The sequence below is a fragment of the Notamacropus eugenii genome, chromosome 1 (genome assembly GCF_028372415.1).
Source record: "Notamacropus eugenii isolate mMacEug1 chromosome 1, mMacEug1.pri_v2, whole genome shotgun sequence".
Lineage (NCBI taxonomy): Eukaryota > Metazoa > Chordata > Mammalia > Diprotodontia > Macropodidae > Notamacropus > Notamacropus eugenii.
Genome location: NC_092872.1, coordinates 124,613,107 through 124,636,929, shown reverse-complemented (window position 1 = coordinate 124,636,929; position 23,823 = coordinate 124,613,107). Strand labels below are relative to the sequence as shown.

Below are 23,823 nucleotides of genomic sequence, written 5' to 3'. Positions count from 1 at the left end.
TTATTTTGTTATTATCTTTTGAAAGTCAATATACACTTAAAAGACAACAAATAAAGAGTTAACCGTTTTGTGAATAATGTACCCCCTCCCCTTTATTTCTATATGTGACTATTTTCTAGTAGTTTAGAAAAGACAACAAAACTTCATTGAAAAAACTAAATATGAGGCAGTTAGTTGGTGCACTGGCCCTGGAGTGAGGAGGACCTGAGTTCAAATCCAGCCTCAGAAACTTAGTAGCTGTGTGACCTTGAGCAAGTCACTTGACCCCAAATGCCTTGCCTTCCCCCACCTCAAACAAAAAAAGAAAAGAAAAAAGTAGATCAAATGAATGCTTTTACCAGATTACATCTAAGACTGATTTCAACTCTAACCTTAATAATTTGGTAGAATTCAGATATTCTAATATTTCAGAATTAGATAATTTAGAATAATTCAGCAGAAGGGTAGAGTTGAAAGAACGCAGATTTTGGGTCGCCCTTGTGACGTTGGGCAGGCCACTTCATTTCTTACTAAGGCTGAGTTTCCTTATCTATGGAATGAAGTACTTAGGCTTGACTTGGTATCAAATTCAAACAGAAATGTGAAACCCCAACCCTTAGAAAACCACATACTAGTATTACTTATATTCTATCATATTTTTGTTTATTTTGCTAAATATTTCTGAATTACATTTTAATTTGGGTTCAGGCCCCATTAGAGTGCTGTGGGCTGTGTGTTCAATCCCTTAGGACTAGGTGACCTGTATGGGCATTCTTGGATGTAGATCTATGATTTTCTCATCCTGCAACAGCAGAAGTAATGACTAGAATGCTGAAGATTTAAGATGATGTCTAGCCACCGTACATGCTCATCCTTCCTGGCTGAGTTGCTTAGCCAAAGTTTACAGTAACCTCAAGAAGATCTAACTGTGACAGGAACAGACCCCTTCTTTGTCCCCAGCATTTCTACCCTGGATTAAAACTGGGGAGAAAAATGCTCCACAAAAGATGTAGATCCCTAGGGAGTAGCTGCCAGCATCTGCTCACAACAGTTTCCTCTTGCAATGGAGATATTTTAATTTGGGCACTCTTACATGATTAATTGGTAGCATGCAATGGAGGAAGCACTCAACTTTGATTCAGTTGAGCTGTGTACTATCTGTGTGACCCTGCCAAAGTAATAGGGCCATAGGATAATAGATTTTGGGTTAAAAAGTAGTCATGTCAGTCGTGTCTAACTCCTCATGAACCCATCTGGGGTTTTCTTGGCACAGAAACTGGAGTGGTTTGCCATTTTCTTCTCCAACTCCTTCTACAGATGAGGAAACCGAGGCAAACATGACTTGCCCAGGGTCACCCAGGTAGTAAGTGTCTGAGGTCACATTTGAACTCAGGATGTTGAGTCTTCCTGATTTCAGGAGCGGAACTCTATCCAGTACACCACTGTAAATGGTACGGCTAGGATTTGAATTCAGGTCTGATGGGACTCCATAGCCAGCATTCTAAGCTTATCACTCTTACACTGTGCCACGCTGCCTTAAAGAGCTACAGTTCTCTCATTTGTTAAAAAAAAAAAAAAAAGTGTGATTTTGTGTGTGTGTGTGTGTGTGTGTGTGTGTGTGTATGTGTGCGTATGTATGTGTATGTAATTACTTCTGCATTACTTAACTCTGTGTTACTTAAGTAACTTAACCTTTCTGGGCCTCAATTCCTCAGCTGTAGAATGAGAGTTGAATTAAATGGTCTCTCTAGGTTCCTTCTTACTCTAAATTTATGATCTAATAATTCCTAGATGAGCTATTAAAAGGTGAAGCAATGCAACAGGATAGTTTTCAATGGTCCCTGGGCTTCTATGCTCATTTTGAGTGATAGAAAACTTTGGATAATCCATTGTGTCCCGGAAAGATTTCTTTTCATTTTTTTAAGAGGGACACGTTTATCCTCAATTATCTTCAATTTTGTAAGTAGGGACGAATATTATGAATGCTGAGGATATTCATTTGGAGCAGCTCTTTCATTTGACATCTAGAATTTTAAAAGACCAACTTTGACCTTCCCCTAGGATATCTCAGCTCTGAAAACTGGTTCTACTTTGCTAGATTTTCCTTTTCATGATCTAAGGCAATGAACAGCAGGTTCCAGACTGGAAACTTTCAAGTTACTGTCATTTTGAGCTCATTTAAAACATGTAAGATAATGAAAGCCATCTCAGGAGAGAAACCTGTGAAGAACTTTATCAAAAACTTTATCTTGGCAAGTTAGGGAGGTGAAGGAAGGGTAAAGAATCAGCTACAGTTGCTAAAAATCCAACTGGGAGAACAAGAGATCTGCAAAGTGAAAGAGTTCTTTTGCAAATCAATTAAGAAACGGAGCACAGCTATGGATGGGGGAAAGAGTGCCTGACTAAACACGGGACAGCGAGGACCACAAAGAAAAAAATGGACAATTTTGATCACATCACATATAATGCAAAATGGCTTGCACAGTCAAAACTTGGGTAGTTAAAATTAGACTGGAAATAGTGAAGTGGAAAAAATCCTCATAGTACGTTTCTCTGATTGAAGCCTCATAACCAAGATATATAAGGAACTGATTCAAATTTACAAGAACAAGAGCCATGTCCCAATAGATAGAATGAGCAAAGGAAATGAACAGGCAGTTTTCAAAGGAAGAAATCCTAGTTATGAATAAGTTTAGGAAAAAATGTTCCAAATCACTAATTTTTAAAGAAAATTAAGTCAACGTTCTACCTCCTAACTATATAATTGGTAAAAACGAGAGAAAAAAACTGACAAAAGTTGGAATGGTTTAAAGAAAAAAATCCATGCTAACGGATTATCGGGGAAAATGTTAAACACTTCGGCTATTTTGGAAAGCATTTAGAAAGTCACGATCGTGCATCACCTTTGAACCAACAATACCGCTGCCAGGTCTGTACATCCAAGAGATCAAAAAGAGAAGATGGCTCCATATGTTCAAAAATGTTTGCATCAGTTCTGTCCATAGTGGCAAAGACTTGGAAACAACAGAGAAATGCCTGAATAAATTATGCTATATGAAAGCAATTACTATTATACTATATTATACTATAGTATTATATACTATAATATAGTATAATATAATTATTATTATGCTATAAGAAATAATGAAAAGGACAGTTTTATTGAAACTTAAGAAGACTTGTATCAAGTTGATAAAGAATAAAATAAGCAGAACCAGGAAAACAATCTCCAGCAATAAAAACAACATTATAGAGAAAAACAGCTTTGAAAGACTAAAAACTGATAAATGCGATGACCAACCATGACTTCAGAAGACCAATGATGGAGCCTGCTATTCATTTCCTGAAAGAAAGATGATGGACTCAGGATTCAGAATGAGACACACAGTTTGAGACATGGCTATTGTGGGAGTTTGTTTGACTGACTGCATATTTGTTTTAAGAATTTTGCTTCTATTTTTATATTTTTCTTTCTAATGGAGGCTGTTGGTGGAGAATATGTCATAGAGTTGCCAAAAGCTTAAGAAAAGAGAAAGAAAAGAGAAACCTAGAAAAAATAGGCAAAGAGGAAAGCGACGGCAGTTACATTTGAATTTATGGGAAAAAGAAAAACCAGCTGTACATAAGAGAGATTCATCGTTTTGGATAAAATCCTATTTTTCTGTTCAACCATGTATTTGGAAATGCCCCTTTATTTCATATTTGTTAAGTTCAGAATTAAAGAAAGGGAATTTGAAAGATCTTAGGGTATTTGTCCATTCTATGGTAGCTCCTGTCCTAAGATAGATTGAAGAACTATCTAGGAGTGGAAGGGAATCAAAAATTTTGGTTAGGACCATAAGAAAACTTGCGAGCTCCACAAGCAAAAGGAAACCTCTAAAGCAGCTTCACAAGGAGTAAGAGATAAATCAATGATATTACTGTCATGGGGGAAGAAGTGATGGTCAAATGCAATGGTAAATAGGAAATTTAGCTATATTTAGAGCTTAAAAAAAAGAGGAAGAAATTGAATGGGTCCAAGGACTGAGCAGTCAAAAAAATAATTCTAAACTGAGCCTGCAAAAATGAATGAAATTTAGAATTTAGTAAAGATTGCACAGATTTGAAATGAAGAGATTGGAGTTCAAATGTACAACCTGGACATTTACTAGATATATGAATATGGATAATTCATTTAACCACTTAGAGCCCAAGTTTCTTTATCTGTAAAATGGACAAACGTATTTTGAGCAAAATAATATTCATACTACCAACCTCTCAGGGCTGTTGTTAGGAAAGGGCTTCGCAAATTTTAAATCACTAGAAATGTGAATTATTAGGATTAAAAGGAGAAAAAAGTCTTGTGGGAAGAAAACTCTAACCCTAAATTCAATACAATAAACCATCATTAAATGTGTACTATGTGCAGGACACATGTTCATTTAAAGTAAAACGCAAATGCATGAACATCCAACTTTATAAACTACCACGTCTAAGGGTTCATTTCCACTTGCAGTAATATACACACAAGAACTTAGAATCAAGCATTTAAAGACATTACAAGAGAAAAGAATTGTCACAGTGACACAGCATAACCCCTCAGGCTTTTCCCTCTTACCTTGCAGCTGCTGCTAAGAGATTTTTTGCATTAGGGGCCCCTGGATCAACGGAGAGAGATTTAGCAGCTAGTAACAGCTTACTGGATGCCATGGAGATATTCTTGAGGTTCCCTATCACTTGGATCTGGTCCTCTTTAGTCTGGAAAGTCAAAAGGAACCAAACTAACTATGGTCTGTACATCATCCCTGGGACTCACAGGGCCACAGGGAGCATTTTGAAAGAGAAGTAAGTTATCCGTAGAGATCCCATTATGCAGACCCTGTCTCCAGATGCCTGCCTCTGTAGGATGCTGATCAGCGGCTCCCCTTATCCAGAGGGATGCCCCTCCACACATCACGTTCTGGGGACAGAAATCTATCCTGAAGAAACTGAGTGTCTTACAGGAACTGTGTTTCTAAGTGCGTGCATGCAGACACACGCCCCACAAACAATTCCAGCAACTTGCTTAACAATGCTTGGGTTGTCAAGCAGTTTGTACATCTCAGCCTGGCACAAACGACCCACATTGTCTGTTCTCAGGGCTGATTACATTCCAGCAGCTTCTACACAGTAAAAAGACACATTTCTCACCTGGCCTAGCATCTGAAAATTAAAAAAAAAAAAAAGGAAAAGAAAACACCTTTAACAGATAAGAGAGCAAGAAATACCCTTAATCTCTCTTAGGGTGGTGACTGGAGTTCAGAAAACAGTGATATTAGGCTTGTCATGTTCCCTTGCTCTAAAAAGAGGTTGATCAATTCATCTGTAGGAGGGAAAATTTAATTGATACTAGGTTTCAAAACAATAGCTTTAAGTGCACCAACCAGCATGAGAAAATATAAACACAAACTTATACTAAGTTATGTTAAATTCCAATTTGCTACTCTAATCTCTGTTAAATTTATCTCATGTTTCTCCCCAAAATGGCATAAGTAAAAAGAGAAATTGCCTAAGCAAGGACAAGAAAAGAAAAACTCATCCTTTGGAGCCTGGAAATACTTCTTTCACTGGCAAGGATGCAAGTTTGACACACTTTTGGAGAGCACCGTTCTAATGGGTTCATCATGGATCATGTATCTTCCCAAGAAGCATACAGGTACATGTGAACTCAGGACCAGGCATCACCACCACCACCACTGCCACCTACCTGAGCTTGACCAGCCATCTCAATGCCAGCATCAAGGAATTCATCAAAGTCATCACTGAATTTTCCAGAGGCAGCTGCAAGTTCTCCACTTTGTCCCCGAGTGGCATGGACTACTTCCCCTGCTGACTGGTTCAGGTCCGCTGCAGCCTGGTTCAATTCACTTTGGGCTTCTTGGAAAGGCTTGGTACTTGGTGGGAGCTAGGATAAGAAAAGACAGAGAAATAAGTGACTTTCACCTTTGATGTATGAGTATGTGTATCATGAAGTATGTAATGATAAAGCTTAGACGAGAAAGTACTAAGTCTCTTTGTGATCCTACTCCAAGTTAACCTTGTCCTTCGACATTGAACTGGAGGCTTACCTTTGAGACAGAGAACAAATCTAAAGTCAGGAAGATGGTACAAAGTGTTGAACCCAAGAGATTAAGATTTTAGATGGAAAGATGCTTCAATAATGGACTTACTTGTTTTTTAAGTCTCAAAACCTAAGAGTAGGAAAAAAAACCCTCACTACCACATTTAGGGCCTTCTGATTTTCTAAACCACCAACAATTAACATCTGTAATATAGACATAAAATAATTATAAGGTTTAGAGAAATCTACAATGGTTTGTATTGTTGTACTTCTGATCTCCGCTAGTAATTTTCCATGCCCCAGAGGGGATGACTGACAAAAGTGTCAGATAGTACAAGTAACAATATCCATTAAGTACACTGGGTCTGTCTCCCTTTTGTCCTCCTCCTAATGCAGCAGAGGAACAACCAATAGAGATGAGATCAAAGTTCATATTCCCCCACGCTGACTTTATCTGCTAAGATAACCTTAAAAAGCAATGAGTTATGGAGCCACTGGAAAAGGTATACTGAGGAAATGGAATTTAGTACAACTATGGAAATCAGTTTTACCTCCAAGTGACAAGAGGAAGCAAAAGTTTAAAACAAAAGAGAAACATCCTAAGAAATAGAGTTTCTCCAAGTAACCTTCTCAGGACACAAAGACTCCCTATTTTAAACTGGAAAAGCATCCAAACACTTAACCATCTCTAATAAAATGATTCTTCTCACCGAATCAACAAGTAGCTTCTTGCTGGACTCGCCAATGCTCTTCAAGGCCACGTCCACATCCTTCTGTCCCGGGAGGCAATTCACACAGTTGTTCAAAGAGTGTGAGACAGCTTTGGCCACCTTAGAAGGAAAAACAGGATAATAAAAGGGTTCTTTGAATCTCACCTTGCTCAAATTAAGTGTCCCTTGGATGCAAATTCTATGCTGCTAAAATAATGAAGAATGGACATCCCAATCCTGGTAAGATTGCAGTGTCTACCTCCCCAAAGGGTGTTAGTCATGGAAACTGTCAGTATCTCCCTAAAATGGCAGTGTGGTGAAATGGAGAGAGAAACGGCCTCTGAAAAGATCTAAATCAATCCCCCTTCTAATACATACTGAACGTGACCCTGGGCACTTAAAATCTCAGGGACTCCATAAAGAGCCTCTACGACCATGCATTGCAAAGAAGTGTGAATTTGCACTGGTATGAATTCATTACCAGAAACTTCCTATGCCAATGAAATCACATTTCCAGTAAAAAAAAAAATGAGGCTATTAAACTACTTCTCAGCAAAGGTTCTGAGCCCAAAGCCAAGGCACCTGAGTATAACATTCTGACCTGCCAGTGGGGTTAACTTGGTGATAGAATGCACCCAAGCAGATGCCTTAGAGTAAGTCCAAGGTGTTTTTAGATTCTGATAGCTTTAGCTGAGAAGCCACAACTAGCTCAAGCTGTGTCAAAGAAAAAAAACTGGAACCATCTTTATCTTATGAGCTTTGCTGAGGTCACAAGGCTGAAAGCTTATTCTGAGTTCCCTGATTCAGAAAAGTCATTTAAAACAAGGTCCTAAAACTTTATTCTATCTAATTTGAGTGACTATATCTCTTGAGTTATCCTCATTTTGGGATGTGTTATTTTGCACTGGCAGAGACCTCTCTTGTTGCTTCAGCTTGAAATGGGTACTCTTCTGTTCGCTTAAACAGAATACAATTGGGCATGATAGCTACTGGGGAGGTTAAAGCTGTTGGCTTTCTTGAGCCTGGGAATTCTGAGCTGCAGGGGGCTAGTCTTCACTTCATATAGTGAGTCCTTGGGGCCTACAGGGCCATGAGGTTGCTCAGAAAAGGAACAGAGGTTAGAAATGGAGCACGTCAAGGCTCCTCAGCCAACCGAGAGTGGGCCCACGAGGAAGAAGTTGCTGGAATTTACAGCGTAAGAGAACAACATATCCTTTAAAAAAGAGAATACTTGCTTGGGAGTAAGAGCAACTGAGTTCAAAAGCCATCTCTGACTGAATTTTAATGTTGGTATGATTATGGGCAAGTCAATTAACCCCCCTCATAGAAACATGAGGGGGTTGGGTCTGATTAGATCCAAGATTCCTTCCAGCTCTCAGATCTACAATCCTTTGGGCCAGAGCTACTGAGAATATGGAGTGGTTAAAACGCCCAGGCTCATGCAGCTAGCATAGCAGGTTAAAGTCTGGGGCCCTAAGTTCTTTAGCAGATAATTCAGAAAATTTTAGGCCTTTTCACATGATTTTTTGGGGGGGGGCAGAGGCGGATGAGTAGGGGCAAACTGAACCTAGCTGGCCCTAGACACAGGTGAAGTAAATTGCCAAGTCACATGAAGACCTAATGAGGGATGCCTTTTAAAAAAATAAATGTGCACATTCAACATAAAAAAATTATGACTCCTACACATGCTGATATTCGTCTTTTAAGTCATGAATGTTGCAGTGTAGGCTACAGAGCCCTTATGGGCCATAATGTATAAGGATACCATTTCTGCACCTTGCTTTCTAGCACACAAATGCTTTATGCCAGCTCTGCATATCAATGCCATGCTCACACGCTACAGTAGAACTGAACTGGGTTATTCTACATCGTATATGGTTCAAAGAACTTAGATCTCTCTGGAAGCTTATACTATAGCTAAGGCATTTAATGGGTAGGGGATGGTAATAGATAAGTTTAGTAAAGTCAGCATCAAGTATTCTATCCCAAGTACCAGCCTACCAAGTTATCCCCATCTATGGTAAGCCATAAATCCTACCCTTTGGACTCACCTGAGCTAGTCTCTGTTGACTTTCTGCATCTCCAGGGGCAATCAGAGCCTGCTTGGCTTCTTGGATGAGCATGGCTGAGCCTTCCATCACATCTCGGGCAGAATCCAACATAGCATGAGCTGCTGCAGGATCATTGGTGGATGCTGCTACTCCCCGAGCTGCCTGGGCCAGAGTTTTCAAGGCCTGTGCTGTCTCTCTTGCGGCCACTCCTTCAAGGAAAAATCCACCAGACTGTCTGTTAGAATACCATATAAAGCCAGTATTTAAATCTACAATGAGCAACAAAATTATGATGGGGCATAATGATCATTTACACTCCTGAAGACGGAAAGAGACTTCCTGTAGTTACTGGCTAAAACGGATCAGTTCTTTAGGGCCACTGAAAGAGGGGTCTTCCTGACATTAGTAGGAGATGAGTTAACAAATGACCACAAGGTAAAATAGCAACAGGGAAAGACTAATGTCTTCTCAAGGGCATTCAAGAGGAGAATATAACGACAAAGACCTCCAACTTGTTCTAAACCTCATTTTGTTACTACCCTCTCAAGGATGTCCGCTCAGATATTTATCAAGGTGATGGCAGGAGTTTGGGTCATAAAACTGACCTGCCACCTTCTCTGAGGTCCCATCAAACAATTCAACTGTCCAAGGCTCACAAAGGTAAAACTTGTAAAACTGGGGTCTGGGTATTGATCCACCACGAGGAGGTCATGACAAGGGTGTGATGTGGCCATGATGGGTGTGAGGTGCTGGAAGTGACAGTGATGGGGGAGAACGAGGTAGGTACTGGGAATACGTCCAATGAGAGAGTCTACTGAAGCAAGCACGAGTACCTTGCTCGCTTGCAGGCAAGCAAATAGAGATATAAGTGGCTGAAGGTGCGCACATGACCTGACTCACAATAGCACGAAGCTATTTTTGAAATCTACAGAACTTGGGTTCAAAGTCTTACTGTTACTATTTACTGTCAGTGTAAAGCCTGGATATGTCTCTTAACCTCTTTCATGGTGAGTCAATTTTCTCATCTCCAAAACATAGATAATATCTTGTACTCCACAGCTCCCAGGGTTGCTAGGATGAAAGTTTTTTATAAGTCTTAAAGTATAATACACACTTATTTTTTTATTTTATTCTGAACTTAACAAATCAGGTACTTCCATAACACAGAATAGGGGGAAAAAAGAGGATTGCACATGAAACTGCAAATCTATTACGTACAACTTGCTATTCCTTTTAAATATATAATAAAGTTCTCATGGAAGTTCTTTTCTCCTTTTCTTCCTTCCTCCCTCCACCCTAGAGATGGCTACTATTAGACACCAAAATGTATGTATACACACACACATATATCTTCATTACTAACGTGTAATTCATTTCCAGATTGCTTGCCTGGATGAGACAAGACTATAGTAACAGTGGTGACATGCTCTGGGAGAAGCATGGGAATGCCCCCAAATACTGTGAGAACTGAGGTCTGTCTGTATGGTAGCTCATTCTGGGGTGGCCTGCACCAGTGTACTGGCCCATCACCGCTAGAGAAAAAGCAAATTCTACAATGCTGGGAGATATGGGTAGGAAGAAATGAAGGCCTCTGATAGGGGAGCTTTGCCCGAAGCCTTCCTGGAGCTGAGCCTTCACTCCAGTTGCCCACTACTAGCTCCAAAGCATCTTTTGGTGGGTAACCAAACTCCCTGTTTCCAGCTCTTCTTTATGAGTTGTCTCTTCCCTTTAGAACAAAAGCTCCTTCACAGCACGGACTGCTTGTGTGTGTACTTGTATCAATCCCGAAATTTAGCACAAGACTTGGTACACAATAACACATTTCACAAATGCTTATCTATCCATCTGTCTGTCTGCTTTTTGCCTCCCTGATGATGCCCTAGGGCTGAAGCTAATTCTCTCTAGCCTCTGAAGTTTACTTATACACCACTTAACCTATTTCCCTCCTTCCTCCTCAATTCCAATTTATCCTCTGCAGACATCGAGCACTTATCCACCAACACTGTCATGCCAATAAATAGGAAAATCTTTGCCTGGCACAGCCAAGACATGAATGGATGAGAAAGATACAGCAGTATGCAAGTGTCCTATTGGAAAACATGGAGAAGAAAAATATATAAAAACTCCCCAACAGTTCACAGTCTTCAACACTAACCTTCATATGATAATTTTCAGAAGGTTCAAAGTTAAACTCTGTATCTGCAGCAGGGAAACATTTTGGCTTAGTCTGAGGAGTCAGTGGGTGGTCCCTTCATTTCAGAGCAAGGTGCAGTAAAGACACCAGAAGAGACTCAGATACATAAGTGAGACAGTGTGGTTGTTATCTCAGGCTGGTTAATCTGTAAATATTTAGGAAAAGACGCAGCTGGGATCTAGCTCTATAACCTAATGAGTGGAAATTACAAAGTTCCCAATCCCTACTTTATCATATGACAAGCTGCAAGCATAGTTTATATAGATTGGAGCACTTTGAAACAAAATAATTTTTGTTGTGGCTGGGGGGGGGGGCGGGAGGAAGGGAGATTGTTAATGACAAGTTCACAAGAAAATGTGCAAAAATAAGTGAGATTAATGTGAACCAAAAAGATAAAAGATGAGTGGAATGGTCATTTGATTTCAGACCTAAGCCTTTGCTTTACAGAGGAAGCATATGTAGCACAGGGAGAGAAATAAAAAGGCTTGGCTTCTAGCTCAAAATCTGCCATTTAGAAAACATGTGAACTTGGGAAAATTAGTCTCTCTGGACCTCATCTCCTTGTCTATAAAATAAGAAGAATTAAACTAGATGATCTCTCAGGTTCCTTATATTATTGTTAGAATGTAAGACTCCCAGAACAGGAATTGATGTATGCTTTACATTTGTAATCCCAGAACCTAGAACAGTGCCTGAGACGGATTGATTCCAGCTCCAAGTTGTATCTTCTTTTCATTTTCTTGCTTATCACCTCTGATCTAGAATCCAACCTGATTTCAGGTACAGAGAACACAAGATTTGGTAGAGGAAGCTAGAAAAGGCATTTCTATGAAGATTCACTTGGTGCAAAACACATTTCTGCAGATGAAAATTATATGCAGAAAGCAAGAGTGAGAAAATCAACTCAGAAAAAAAAAGATGCAAAGAGGAAAAGGCAAATTTCAAAGATTTAAGTATGTTCATCCCAAATAATTTCGACTCAAGACTCCCTCTGAAACTCATACAGCTTGAAGATCTCCATGGCATGAAAGAGGAAACCACCAATAATAAAGAAGGAGAAAGGCCAAAACAGATCACTGTAAGGACCTGGCAAAAACCTAATGTTGTCCAGTGGTTGAATTGGCAGTAACAGTCTGAATGGTGACCACCATGGGGGGCAGCTTTAGAAAGCAAAACAAAACAATTCTGTGGTCTGAGGTACATTGCCAGGCCTGAGATTGGGAAAGCATTGCAAAGGGATTTTTAAAAACTACAAAAAAGCATTCGAAGCCATAAATTACTTCAGCAGCTCCTTCACCATCTGGATCCTAAATTATGTTCAATAGCAGTGTCTGGAAAATATGCACCAGTGAGATTAAATACAGAAGAAACCCCTTATAATGGCTGGTCCTTATTATAGGGACTTCTTTATCCTAGAATTTAAAATCACAATTGGACAGATACAACCATGTAAGTAAAAGTCAGCTACCACACGATTGGTCTGGGGGAGAGGGAAAAGGATTTAAACTTGTCTCAAAATTATTTTTAAATGAGTCCCACAATAGCTGGATACAGGGACTGGTGAAAACTTTATACACATGAAAATCTGTAACTCTGATGTTATTTGAGACACTGAAGATAACTTCGGGATGATAAAGAAAGGTTTCATCATTCTCTCATTCATTCATTCATTCATTCATTCATTCAATATTTACTGATCACTTGATATTTTTGAACTCAGTAGGAAATATGAAGCTATCCCAGCCTTTGAGCAGTTTCCCCACTAGTAGGTGTAGAAGAAGAGAAAACCCACAACACCACAATCTCTATGTCTTCCATTAGTATTGCCTTAGAATACTCAATTTATTAAGCAGCTACTACATGCAAAGCCCTATACTAAACACGAAGCCCCTGTTTGTTCTTTAAGCCCGTAGCTTTACTGAAAAACCTGAACTGAAGAGACAGAGAAAGCGACAAATTACAGAGGTAGAATACTGCCCAATGAAGTAGCTGTGTTGGTTACAAAATGCATGCACACATGCCGTAAACAGACAGCACCTTTCTCCTGAGGTGCTCTCGGAGGGAGGGGAAGTTTGAAAAGCATTACCAAACACAGAGAGAAAGTCGTCATTAAGAGATGGGATAAAACTTTAAGAATGATGGTTAAAGATACTAATGGTAAATATTTCTTTATCTAGAATGGAAACTCACATTTATCACCATAACACAAGTAGAAGTGAAATGATGACTCATTTTATTTGAAAGATGAAGAAACTGAGTTTCAGAAAAGCTAAAAGTGATTTGCTCAGGGTCAAACAGAATTTAATTGTTAGGACTGGCATTTGGCTCCAGTTCTCCCAAATACAAGTCTCGTGCTCATCCTACTACATCTGTTACCTTTTCCAAACACCCAGAAAGCAAATAAACAGAAAATGTATTCTGTACAGAAGAGTAATGAATGGTGTTCATAATGAAGATCCTGAAATACTTTCTGAGTTATGAAGGAAGGGTAAAATTAAATTTAAGACTCTTCCTGTGATAAGAATTTTCTTGTATTCTAATTTTTCAAAAATGAGTTACCAATATGTGGTATATCTACACTAATGTTCTTTCTGTTAGAGTACTTGATCAATCAAACAGAATATCTCAAACTTTCACTTTTATGGGGGAAAAAAATTCCCTCAATTCATCAGCAAGTCTTTAGTAAGTGCTAATTAATATATGCAGCTAGGGGGTACAGCAGATAGAGTGCTGGGCCTGACTCAGGAAGACTCCTCCTCCTGAGTTCAAATCTGACTTCAGACACTTACTAGCTTTGTGACCCTGGGCAAGTCAGTTAACCCCATTTGCCTCAGTTCCCCATCTGTAAAATGAGCAGGAGCAAGAAATGGCAAATCACTCTAGTATCTTTACCAAGAAAAGCCCAAATGGGGTCACAAGGAGTCAGAAAGTACTGAACAACAACAAATATATTCAAGTACTTTGCTAGGCACTGGCAATAAAAAACAAAAATGAAATCATCCCTATCCTCAAGTAGCTTACATTTTACCAAGGGAGATAATATGCAATTAATGTAAGTGTTTTACAAGAGCATTTATTTTCTAATTTTTCAGTTCACTTGCATCAGAGTTGGACTACCATCTGTGTAAACAAAGTATAGTCAGATTACTGTGAACACTTCATTTCTGAAGCATATGTAAACCACATTAACTCTTATATCAAAGAAACTTACAAATTGCTTTTTGAAAAATCACATATCAATTAAACATGAAAACACGCAACAATGATAGTATAAATTCTTTGCCTGTAGTGCCAAGAAAACAGGTTGGTCTGCTTTTTTAAATCATGGTGAAAATTTTCTATTAACCCCCTTTCAATGTTTTTTTCTTAAGGAACACTCCTAAAAATATATTATTTCTTTATTTTTAGCTGTCTTTGTTTTAAAATTTTGAGTTCCAAATTCTGTAATCCATTCACCACCCATTGAGAAGCAAACAATATGATATTCAATTTTTTTTCTATAATGAAATATAGATTGTGTAAACTAATTCCCACATCTCTGGCTTATATGTTACAAAAATAATTTGATTTAGATCTGAAACTAGAGCTAGGAGTAGCTAGAGAAGGAGAAAACTTTAAAAAAAACAAAACACAGACAGAAGACTGATGACTACTTTCCACAGAATTAATTAATGTATGTGCCTTGGATTCCTTGCAGAAATGGGGGATGCGCTATATAATAACCAATTTAAATAAAAGCCAGGCACGGCTCTTAACCATTGAAATGATATACCTTTCTATGTTTTAGTCCTAGCAAGCACAATTCTGTCAAAAATTGATTTGGAGATATTTTCTAAATTGACTAGAGTGTACCATCCTGCAGGTTCTTAGGCATTTCAGCAACTAAGTCAGCTACTCCTCTAATGACAAATTCCCATCCATGATGGTCAATGACACTTGGAATTCTTACCACAAGCGTGACAGGATTAAAAAAAAAATCACTCAACAAGTAAAAAGCTGCTGGATGTTAGAAATGAAATATTTCCCTGTTTATTACTGGCTGTAGCTTTACTGTATGGCATTATGCATGATGAAGAGGTACCTACCTGTGTAGTGTTCATTGCCTTGAGCAGCGCAAGTCAGCAGCTGGGCCATGGAGGACCCAACGGCTTTGGAGGTACTTCCTAGATCCTGGGCACACTTTTCAAGCTGAAACAATAAATACAGAGGAAATATCATTTTGAGGAAATGAAAAACCTCCACTGGCTTTATAGTATTTATTAAAAAAAAGAAACCAATTGGCCAACGTCTTCATGATTTCTACCTATAAACAGCAAGGTATTGAGTGTAGCACATTGGACTTGGAATCGGAGATTGACATCTTGGTTCTTATTAGCTTTGAGGCCACAGGCTAGTCATTCCACTGCTTTGAGCCAACGATTCCTCATTTATAAAATGGGGCTAATAAAACTTTATTATATCTCTGTCAAAAGGTGATTGTGACGAAAATGTTTTATAGATCAGAAAAGGGCTATGTAAATTCATTAGTATCGACGATAATAATGGCTCTTTTGAAAGCTATTTTGGAATATTCATTGCAAATCCTTAGAGTGAATCACGGACTCCCATCCATAAATGGGCAGAAGGACTGTTCTTTTACCTCATTTGGATGAAGGATATTTAAAATTGGTTAACTTCATCATTCTACATCAAACTGTACAAATAAAACATGAAAGAAATTTGGGGAATGGTCAATAAAATGATAGGAGTGGGAGTCTTTCAAAAATTTCCTCAGAAGGATGTAAGTTCACTGATAGAAAGAGCTTATTTTATTCTTATTTATTAGTGGTATCTAATATACTGTCTTAATGTATTAAGTGCTTCAGAAATGTTGATTTTCCATCTAAGGCAAAGCCTCTTGCTTTGATTGTGATAAATGGACAAGGCAGAATAAATGTAACCAAGATAAATGGTCCCATTAAAGAACTTGGCAAATGACTATGTTAGGGTCATTACTTGAATGCAAAACCTAAAAGCATTATCAGGATGTGTCAACATTTAATACCTGACCTTAAATACAAGGCTAGTTTATGTTTTTTTTTCCCTCCTGAGTTACCAGCGGAAAAGCACAATGGATTTGGAATTAGAGGATTGGGGTTTAAATCCCTGCCCAATAACTTACTACCTAGGTGACCTTGGAGACATCACCTCTCTGGGAAACAGAGTTTCCTCATCTGCAAAGGGATGGGGTGAGTTGGAACAGATGGCTTTCTAACATCTTTTTGGTTTACATCTAGGGTTAACGATAAACAGAGCTAGGGATTAGATCTGTGAATTAACTGATACAAGAAGCTCCTGTTTGAGAAAATACCTTTTCCCAAGACAGGTTAGCACTGTCTTTGTAATTTATCTTAAAGAGCTGCCCAGAATACTGAGAGGTCATGTACGTAGCTTGCCTAAGGTCACATAGACAGTATATGTCAGAAGTGGGCCTTAGACTGAGTCTTCTGGATTTCAGATGGCCTCTCTTTTCACCATGATACAGTGGCTTTCTTAAATTTATAATCCTAAAATGCAAAGGCAGCATTTCCAGGTTCGTGCTCTGTCTAGAAGAATCTGGACAAAAAACTAATTTTAGCAGCAACAGCAGAAATAAATGCTTCCATTCTGGCAATGTTTGCCAGTAATCATATATTTCCAGATAAAAATATGAAGTTGCAGTTGAGATGCATACACAATGTAAAAGGTTTGGTGCATGCAGAAAATGTCTGTGGAAAGGGAGGTGGAATGTGCCTGAGGGCATTCAACTGCTTTCAGACTATTTTGAACAAGCAACTTCATTTACAGGAATACACGATGGGATATTCCAAGCTTGGAGACACCCACTTATCTATTCACCCAGCAGCAGCAGTAGAAAAGAATGCTGTTTATGTTGCCAGTATATAGTAATAAGGAAAGGCAGTCTGACACAATATATATGGACTGGTAAATTTTTACAAGAGTTAAAGCCTGACATTAGATCACCTTGCAATATGATGAATTCATTTATAGGATGGGTCAGATCACATCCCTAGTAGAAATAATAACACATGGCATATGGATGGTGAATTCACTTGTCCTTCCTTCTGAAGCTTTTACAATATGGTGAGAGAAAGGAGGTATCATTATTTTAGAAATAAAGTGGCTGTAGAAAGGATGCCACATGGCCAAGGTCATGTATCTAGTTAGTAGCAAAGCTGGGAGGAAAACCCAGGCCTTCTAGACAAGGATTAGAGATTCACAGTTAGAAGGAATCATGGGAGCCACTGAATCCAGCTCAGTGACGTCAATCACTGATGAGGAAACAGGCTCAAGAATTAGATCGCTTGCCCAGGTTCACAAATGTTGTTAATGACAGAGACAGGATGTGAACTCAGGGCTTCCTGACACCAAGGCCCATTGATTTTTTTTCCAGCAGATCATTGATTATCTATTATTGTGATTATTGATAATCTATTATCCCTCTCTTCAGGATGCTGCCATTTGGCACTGTCAACCCTCTTACTTATAACAGAAAGTCTGTCACTAAACCTTATTTCTCGAATGTAGCATGTTAATGCATGTTATTTCTTAAAACAAATTTTTATTAATATCTTTTGGTTTTACATCATCTCCTTTTACACATCTATTTCTTTTCCCTCCTTTATAAGAGTTCAGAAAAGCTAATCAACATATTTAAAAAGTTGGACATTATATGCACTGTTCCACACATATAGTTCCCTGTGCAAAGAGTTTTGGGGGAGGAAATGTGAATGTTATTAATTGTATATTATTGTATTTATATCTCTTTTGAGAAAGAGAGATGGCCATTCTCTGCTAGGAAACATGCACAGAAGTAGCTAGTTCCTCTGGGAAGGAGGCCTCAGCACTGTTTTTTCTGCTCTTTGCTGCAGTGAGATCAACTCAGGTCTGTACATCCCAGGTATTTTTGAAAACGGGGTTTTTTGACTCCCAGTGAATTTGAACTGAAACCACAGGCACCAGTGGATAACTCCACAGCTGTGACAAAAGCCCATACTGTTTTCTCTTTGGATGCAGCTTTAATCTTCTCTAGGAACAGAAAAAAAAATCACTTCTGATCATCCCCTCTTCCTTTCTTACAGTTTCTCCAGGGAGTGGCTTTAGTTGACTCTCCACAGCTGCCATTTTGGCGTCCTGTAGTTCATTTTTGAGAGTTTGTACGGTGTTCAAAGCAGAGTCAATTTCCATTGGGCCACAGGCTTCATGTGCCTAGCCAGAAAAGAATAAAGAAACATTTTCATACATATAAGAAATCACTGAACTTTGTGGGAAAAGAATATCTTGTGGCTACAGCCACATTCATAGAAGGAAGACCCAGAAAAGAATGTTCTTTGTTGGCAACATTAGAAATTGTAAGCAGAAATGACATTAAAGAAAAGGCATGACCATTTGTACCCTGAGGACCTTGGGAATTTTCCATGTGACTTGCAGCTGAAACCTTCCATTAGAATGTGAGCAACCTGAGAGCATGGGCTTCTATTTGTGTCTTCAGGTGTTATGTGCATTGTAAGTACTTCCTAAACGCTTCATGCATCCATATATCCACCAAATGGATCCAAGAAAGAAATATTTTATTGCCAAATCAGATGTCCTAGTGCAAGACTTTAAACCATTTATGCAAACAAAGGTAGCAGAGGTAACACAGAGGAAGATAAACGGTAGAGAAAGATAAAATGACTCAAAAGCTTTCCTACTACTAGTTTAATGAGTTGTCATGTGGCGAATATGAACAAACCTAAGGAAGAGAGATTTACATGTCACAGGGACCAATGAACACCAAAGCTTCTGGTGCTACCTTAAAGGACACAAACCATCTTCGAGGAAAGCTAGCAGAGATCGATATATATCCAACCTTAGAAATATCTACACCAGCCACAACAACACATGGCTCGCAACTGAAGGTGACAAACGAATGACATAATGGGCAAAAACCGAAATGAAAAGACAAACCTTAATCTCCTAAAGGAGGTTCCCAAAGAGTATTCAAAAGACAACCTGAAATGTCTACTCCCACCCCTAAAATGTCCCAAGAAACTCCTAACTACTTTTTAACGCTTCTCAGTACTGACAGACCTGAAATATACTTACTTTTTGGGAAGCAGTTCTCAGCTCTGCCAGGCTGGTAGCAAGGTTCTTGGCACATTGGCTCAGCTGCATGGCTGCAGCCTGGTCACTGACAGTAGGCACCGCGGCTTTGGCAGAGGCCACCATTTTGCTTCCCGGCTGGATATGAGCAGAAAGCAATTGGAGAATCTACTGTATGGTTATGAGATCTTTCCCATTCAGTGACCCCAAAGGTAATTTTTTTCCTTGTTCCTCTAATCTGTTTATGCTGTACCCTTTCATATCTAAGTCACATATCCATTTGGTACTTATTTTGGTATATGGTATGAGGCACTGATCTAAACCTAATTTCTGACAGATTACTTTCTAGTTGGGGAATGGCTAAACAGTTCAGTTCCAATGGCTTTAGTCTCTGATTCTGACTCAAACTGGTAGAATGACTGTGGATAAGTCACCTAACTTCTAATACTTCCAGAAACTCTCCTAAGAGTTTCTAAGGTTCCCTAAAACTATAAGCTGCAGAATAGCTATTAATCTGTATTAGTAGAGGGTGTCTCATTTACCAAGGAAATGGGTCTGAAACAACAACAATAACAAAAAAACCCAAAAAACAAAACCACAAAACAAACAAAGAGCAAATGAGATTTTTTTTTTTGGTTCCACACTTGTGACTTTGTTGGACTCCCTACATATAAAATTGATCTTGTCTAGTGGTTCTTCCCATCACTCTTTAATGCCAGTTCTGCAACTTCATGTGTCACTGTCAGGGTTAAAATGTTAAATTCCAGATGTGGAATCTCCATGATCATTGAAGAACAAGATAACGTACACACACGAGTGCATGTGGGTGGGTGGGTGGGTAGATGGGCCAGTGTGGGTTTGTATGTACATACATAACCAGACTGGCTTTAGGAGGATGAATGCTTTGGCCACCTTAGTGCACATGGAAGTTGATTTATACGGATCTATACGTGGTCTATAGCAACTGAAAAGGAAGGATTGTGAAATTAATCAAGGTCAGCATGTGACAGATTCAAAAAGGTTGTGATGTCTCAGGAAGAGAAGGGAATATGCATTTATATACTGCCTACTATGTTCCAGCCACTGTGCTAAACATTTTACAAATATGTATTTGATCCTGGCAACAATCCTGCAGGTTAGGTGCTATTATTATTCCATTTTACAGTTGAGGAAACTGAGGCAAACTGAAGATAAATGACTTGCTCAGGGTCACACAGCTAGTAAGAGTTTGAGACTGGATTTTAATTTGGGAATGAGAAAATCTCAATAGTGTTTCCTTAATCCCCATATTCTCTACAAATCTATATAATCCCCCAATTCTCTACAAAGAATTTGGGCAACAGAAACAGTATGCAGAATGCCTGACTTCAGAGCATTAGGAACACTGGAAATTGATGAAACTAAGGAAACAAGAGGGGGGAAAACCTCCTCAACTCCCAATATCCTGCTACCGTCAAAATGGGATTAAGAAGTAATAATCGTCTTCTTATAAAATACAGATTCACAAATAAAATGCACTGAGAAACTGACAAGAATAGGGATAGCTACTCCATTATGGAAATGATGTTTTCTAGGTTTTTTTTTTAAATTTAAGAGAGGCTACAGGGCATAATGGATAGAGAGAGTAGGTCTTGAACCCACAAAGACCTGGGTTCATGTGCCACCTCTGACACATATTGGTTATCTTACCCTGACCAGGGGACTTTCAGGAATCTAGCCTACTCTCTAAGACTATAAGGTACCAAGAAAGTGATGACTTGCGTTGTGAGAAGGAATTCCTTCAACCAACGAATTCACACACTTCATCCTCATCCTGATTTCTAGTAATTAGATCTGCAACTGTTGTGTAGACCTCTTAATAATGAAAAACCATCGAAAGTATTTCCAGGAAAGAAAATGAGTTATGATAACTATTTCTTTGCATCCTATGTTTCCTGAAAAGAACTGGAGAGTTAACTGCTTTTCCCTCCTTTGGAGAGAGCCAGCCCATCTTTGGAGAGGATACAAAGACTTGAATCTCATGCACAGTTTTTGACTGACTACTTTAAGGGCTCCAGAAATTATCTAACTGAAAGCAATAATCAGTGCAAGCCTGTTCATCAAGATTTCCAATTTATCACACTCTCTTCTTCACTTCCTTTCCTTAAAGAGGAAAGGAGAAAAAGCAAGTTGCAGTTAAAGTCCTTGGGAAAAAAAAATCACGTGTATCTGCCCCAAGGTATTTTTGCTACGTTTCAGCTTCCTGATCTACCAAGCTCAATCTATCTCCTCTGAAACTGGAAAAATAATAAGAGAGTTTTCAGGGTCTGACTCTACCACGGAACATTTGTTGAAGCTGCAGGAGGCATTCTGATTTCTCTCTTAAAAATCAAGTGAAGAAGAAAAGGACCCATACGCACACAAAAAATTTATAGCAACTCTTTTTATGGTGGTAAAGAACTGGAATCTGAGGGAAAGGGCAGGTGGAGTCCCTATCAATTGGAGCTAGGTAGAACAATTATGACATACGAATGTGATGGGGTACTAGTGTCCTACAAGAAATGATGAAGGGGAGAATTTCAGAGAAATCTGGGAAGATTTGTGAACTAATGAACTGATACAAAGTAAAGAGAGCAGAACCAGAAGAACAATTCATATATAAGACAAACAGCTCTGAAAGACTTAGGAACTGATCAACACAATGTCCAATCACAATTCCAAAGGACTCATAGTGAAACACACTTCCCAGCTCCTGAGAGAGGGGTGAAAGACTCAGTACAATCTGAGACATATTTCAATATGCACTATGAATCTATTTGAAAAATTATATACACCAAATTGTATACACCAAATATACCTAGACAGATATAGATACACACATGCATTTTATATCACCAGTAAGGAATTGGTTTTGCATGATGAGATATGTTTGCAATTCAAGTTTTTTTCTTCCTTTCTTATATTGAGGGATGAGGAGGAAGAGAGGGAAGGAAGAGGGACAGATCTGAAAATAAAACTTAATTTAAAAATTTTCTGTCTTTAAGGACAATGGCAATACATGAGTGACAAGAGGCTCTGTGCATCCTGGGATGGGCTGGTCAATATTACCTACCTGGAGGAAGTTCTGACTGGAAATGATGAGAGCTAGCTGAGCACTGAGATCTTCTGTTTGAGCCTGGCTTCCCCTTACCCCCTGCACCAGCTGAGGGATATGATCAGCCACTGCCTGTGGGAAGCAAGGGAAAATATAATTAAGCACCTCTAGGTAATCTGGGAAATGTAATTATGTTGCATTATCCAGGATGGGTAGGAAAATAACCTAGTATACAGCTTTTCTTGCATGTGAAATTCATTTACAGGATCGCCTTGGTAGGCAAAGACATCTCCTAGACCTTAGGAAGCATATTTGGCCTTAGAAGGCTTTACAAATACAGGGTTTACTCTACAGTTGAGCTTCTCCCTGGCGGATGCTACCATAAGATACTGAGCAGTGACAGCTAGCTCACAGAAACTGAGCTTTCAGTTTGACAGAATGTATGTAACTGCAACTTTGAACTGATCACTTGCATATAATTTTACCCCTTCCAAATCATGGCATGGGCCCTCCAGCTTCTTTGCCTTCCCATCAGAACCGCAGACTCTACCCCTCCCCAGGACGCTGAATGTGTAAGATTTCACCTTACCTTGTCCAGAACCAGGCTGCTTTCTACCTCCCCTTAATATGCTGTGTTCTTTAATGAGAAATGCTGCATTTCTATTGCCTGGCACGTTGTAGGCACTTAATAAATGTTGGCAATCATTCATTCATGCACAGGATCCTGGACTTAAACCAAGATGGAAGGAGAACTTATGGCCAAAATGAAACCAAGAGGATCCATGAATTAATCCAAAGTAAGAAAGGTAATTAATTTGGAGGGGGTGGGGAATAGTGGAGACTTCTAAAAGTTTTGGGACTACCTGGTTCTTGCACAACAGCGTTCACAATGTAGCTCTGACCTGATAAGTCTGTTCCATGAATTAGGCAGTTGAGACTGTCAGTTTCTTTTTTTCTTGCCTTCACCAAATAGATTTCATTTCCCCAAATATAAAAGACTTCCCAAAGGTGGCAAGAATCAAAATTCCATGTCTAGAGAAGCTTATTGTTCACACACTGCTTGGCATAAATACTTTAAAAGAACTTAACCGCCCTCCCCAAACTTTGCCTTCAGTAATGAGCCCTCTGAAGTTCACATCCTGCTCACCAATCTCATGACATTTTGCTCTTTAACCAGGTTCTCACAAGCTATAACTCAGTGGGTTTTGTAGTTAGCCTCCACCTGGTAAATTATAAGCCTTCCCTTTTTTTTCTGGAAGCTATATTGACTGACTTTTTATTTGTTAGTCTTTTTTTTAAAATAAGGGTGCCTTTTCTTCTAGAAGTCTATTAACTTGATTTTCATGCACCTCCTGAGAAGTGGAAATGCCCATTTCCATACCCCGTTGGGTTGCTTATTGCTTGATAGGCCCTGCAGCAACCAAACTCAGGAGGAGAATAGCAGCTCCAACAATGGTACAAGCTCACACACAGCAGTGCTCTCTCATACAGCGGCAGCAGCATCCACATAAAAGCAGTGTGAGAAGCCTGAGGCAGAAATTGGTTCCTCTCGCCTCTTCTTTGCAGTGCCTGGCTCACATGGTTCTCAGGGCTTTTCACTGACAAGGTCGGCG

At 39.1% G+C, this 23,823-nt stretch overlaps 1 protein-coding gene across 11 annotated transcripts in view; it reads right to left on the bottom strand.

Annotated features, from left to right (window-relative positions):
* TLN2 (talin 2) overlaps positions 1 to 23,823 on the bottom strand; it is a 565,589-nt gene that overhangs the window by 148,459 nt on the left and 393,307 nt on the right. For all 11 annotated transcript variants that reach the window (XM_072612946.1, XM_072612883.1, XM_072612950.1 and 8 more), the window contains 8 exons: positions 22,229 to 22,342; positions 19,141 to 19,275; positions 18,133 to 18,261; positions 15,099 to 15,201; positions 8,820 to 9,028; positions 6,769 to 6,888; positions 5,705 to 5,902; positions 4,577 to 4,716 (listed from right to left, as the gene is read on the bottom strand). In XM_072612946.1, the coding sequence (XP_072469047.1) occupies positions 4,577 to 4,716; positions 5,705 to 5,902; positions 6,769 to 6,888; positions 8,820 to 9,028; positions 15,099 to 15,201; positions 18,133 to 18,261; positions 19,141 to 19,275; positions 22,229 to 22,342 (1,148 nt within the window). The remainder of the gene's footprint in view (positions 1 to 4,576; positions 4,717 to 5,704; positions 5,903 to 6,768; positions 6,889 to 8,819; positions 9,029 to 15,098; positions 15,202 to 18,132; positions 18,262 to 19,140; positions 19,276 to 22,228; positions 22,343 to 23,823) is intronic.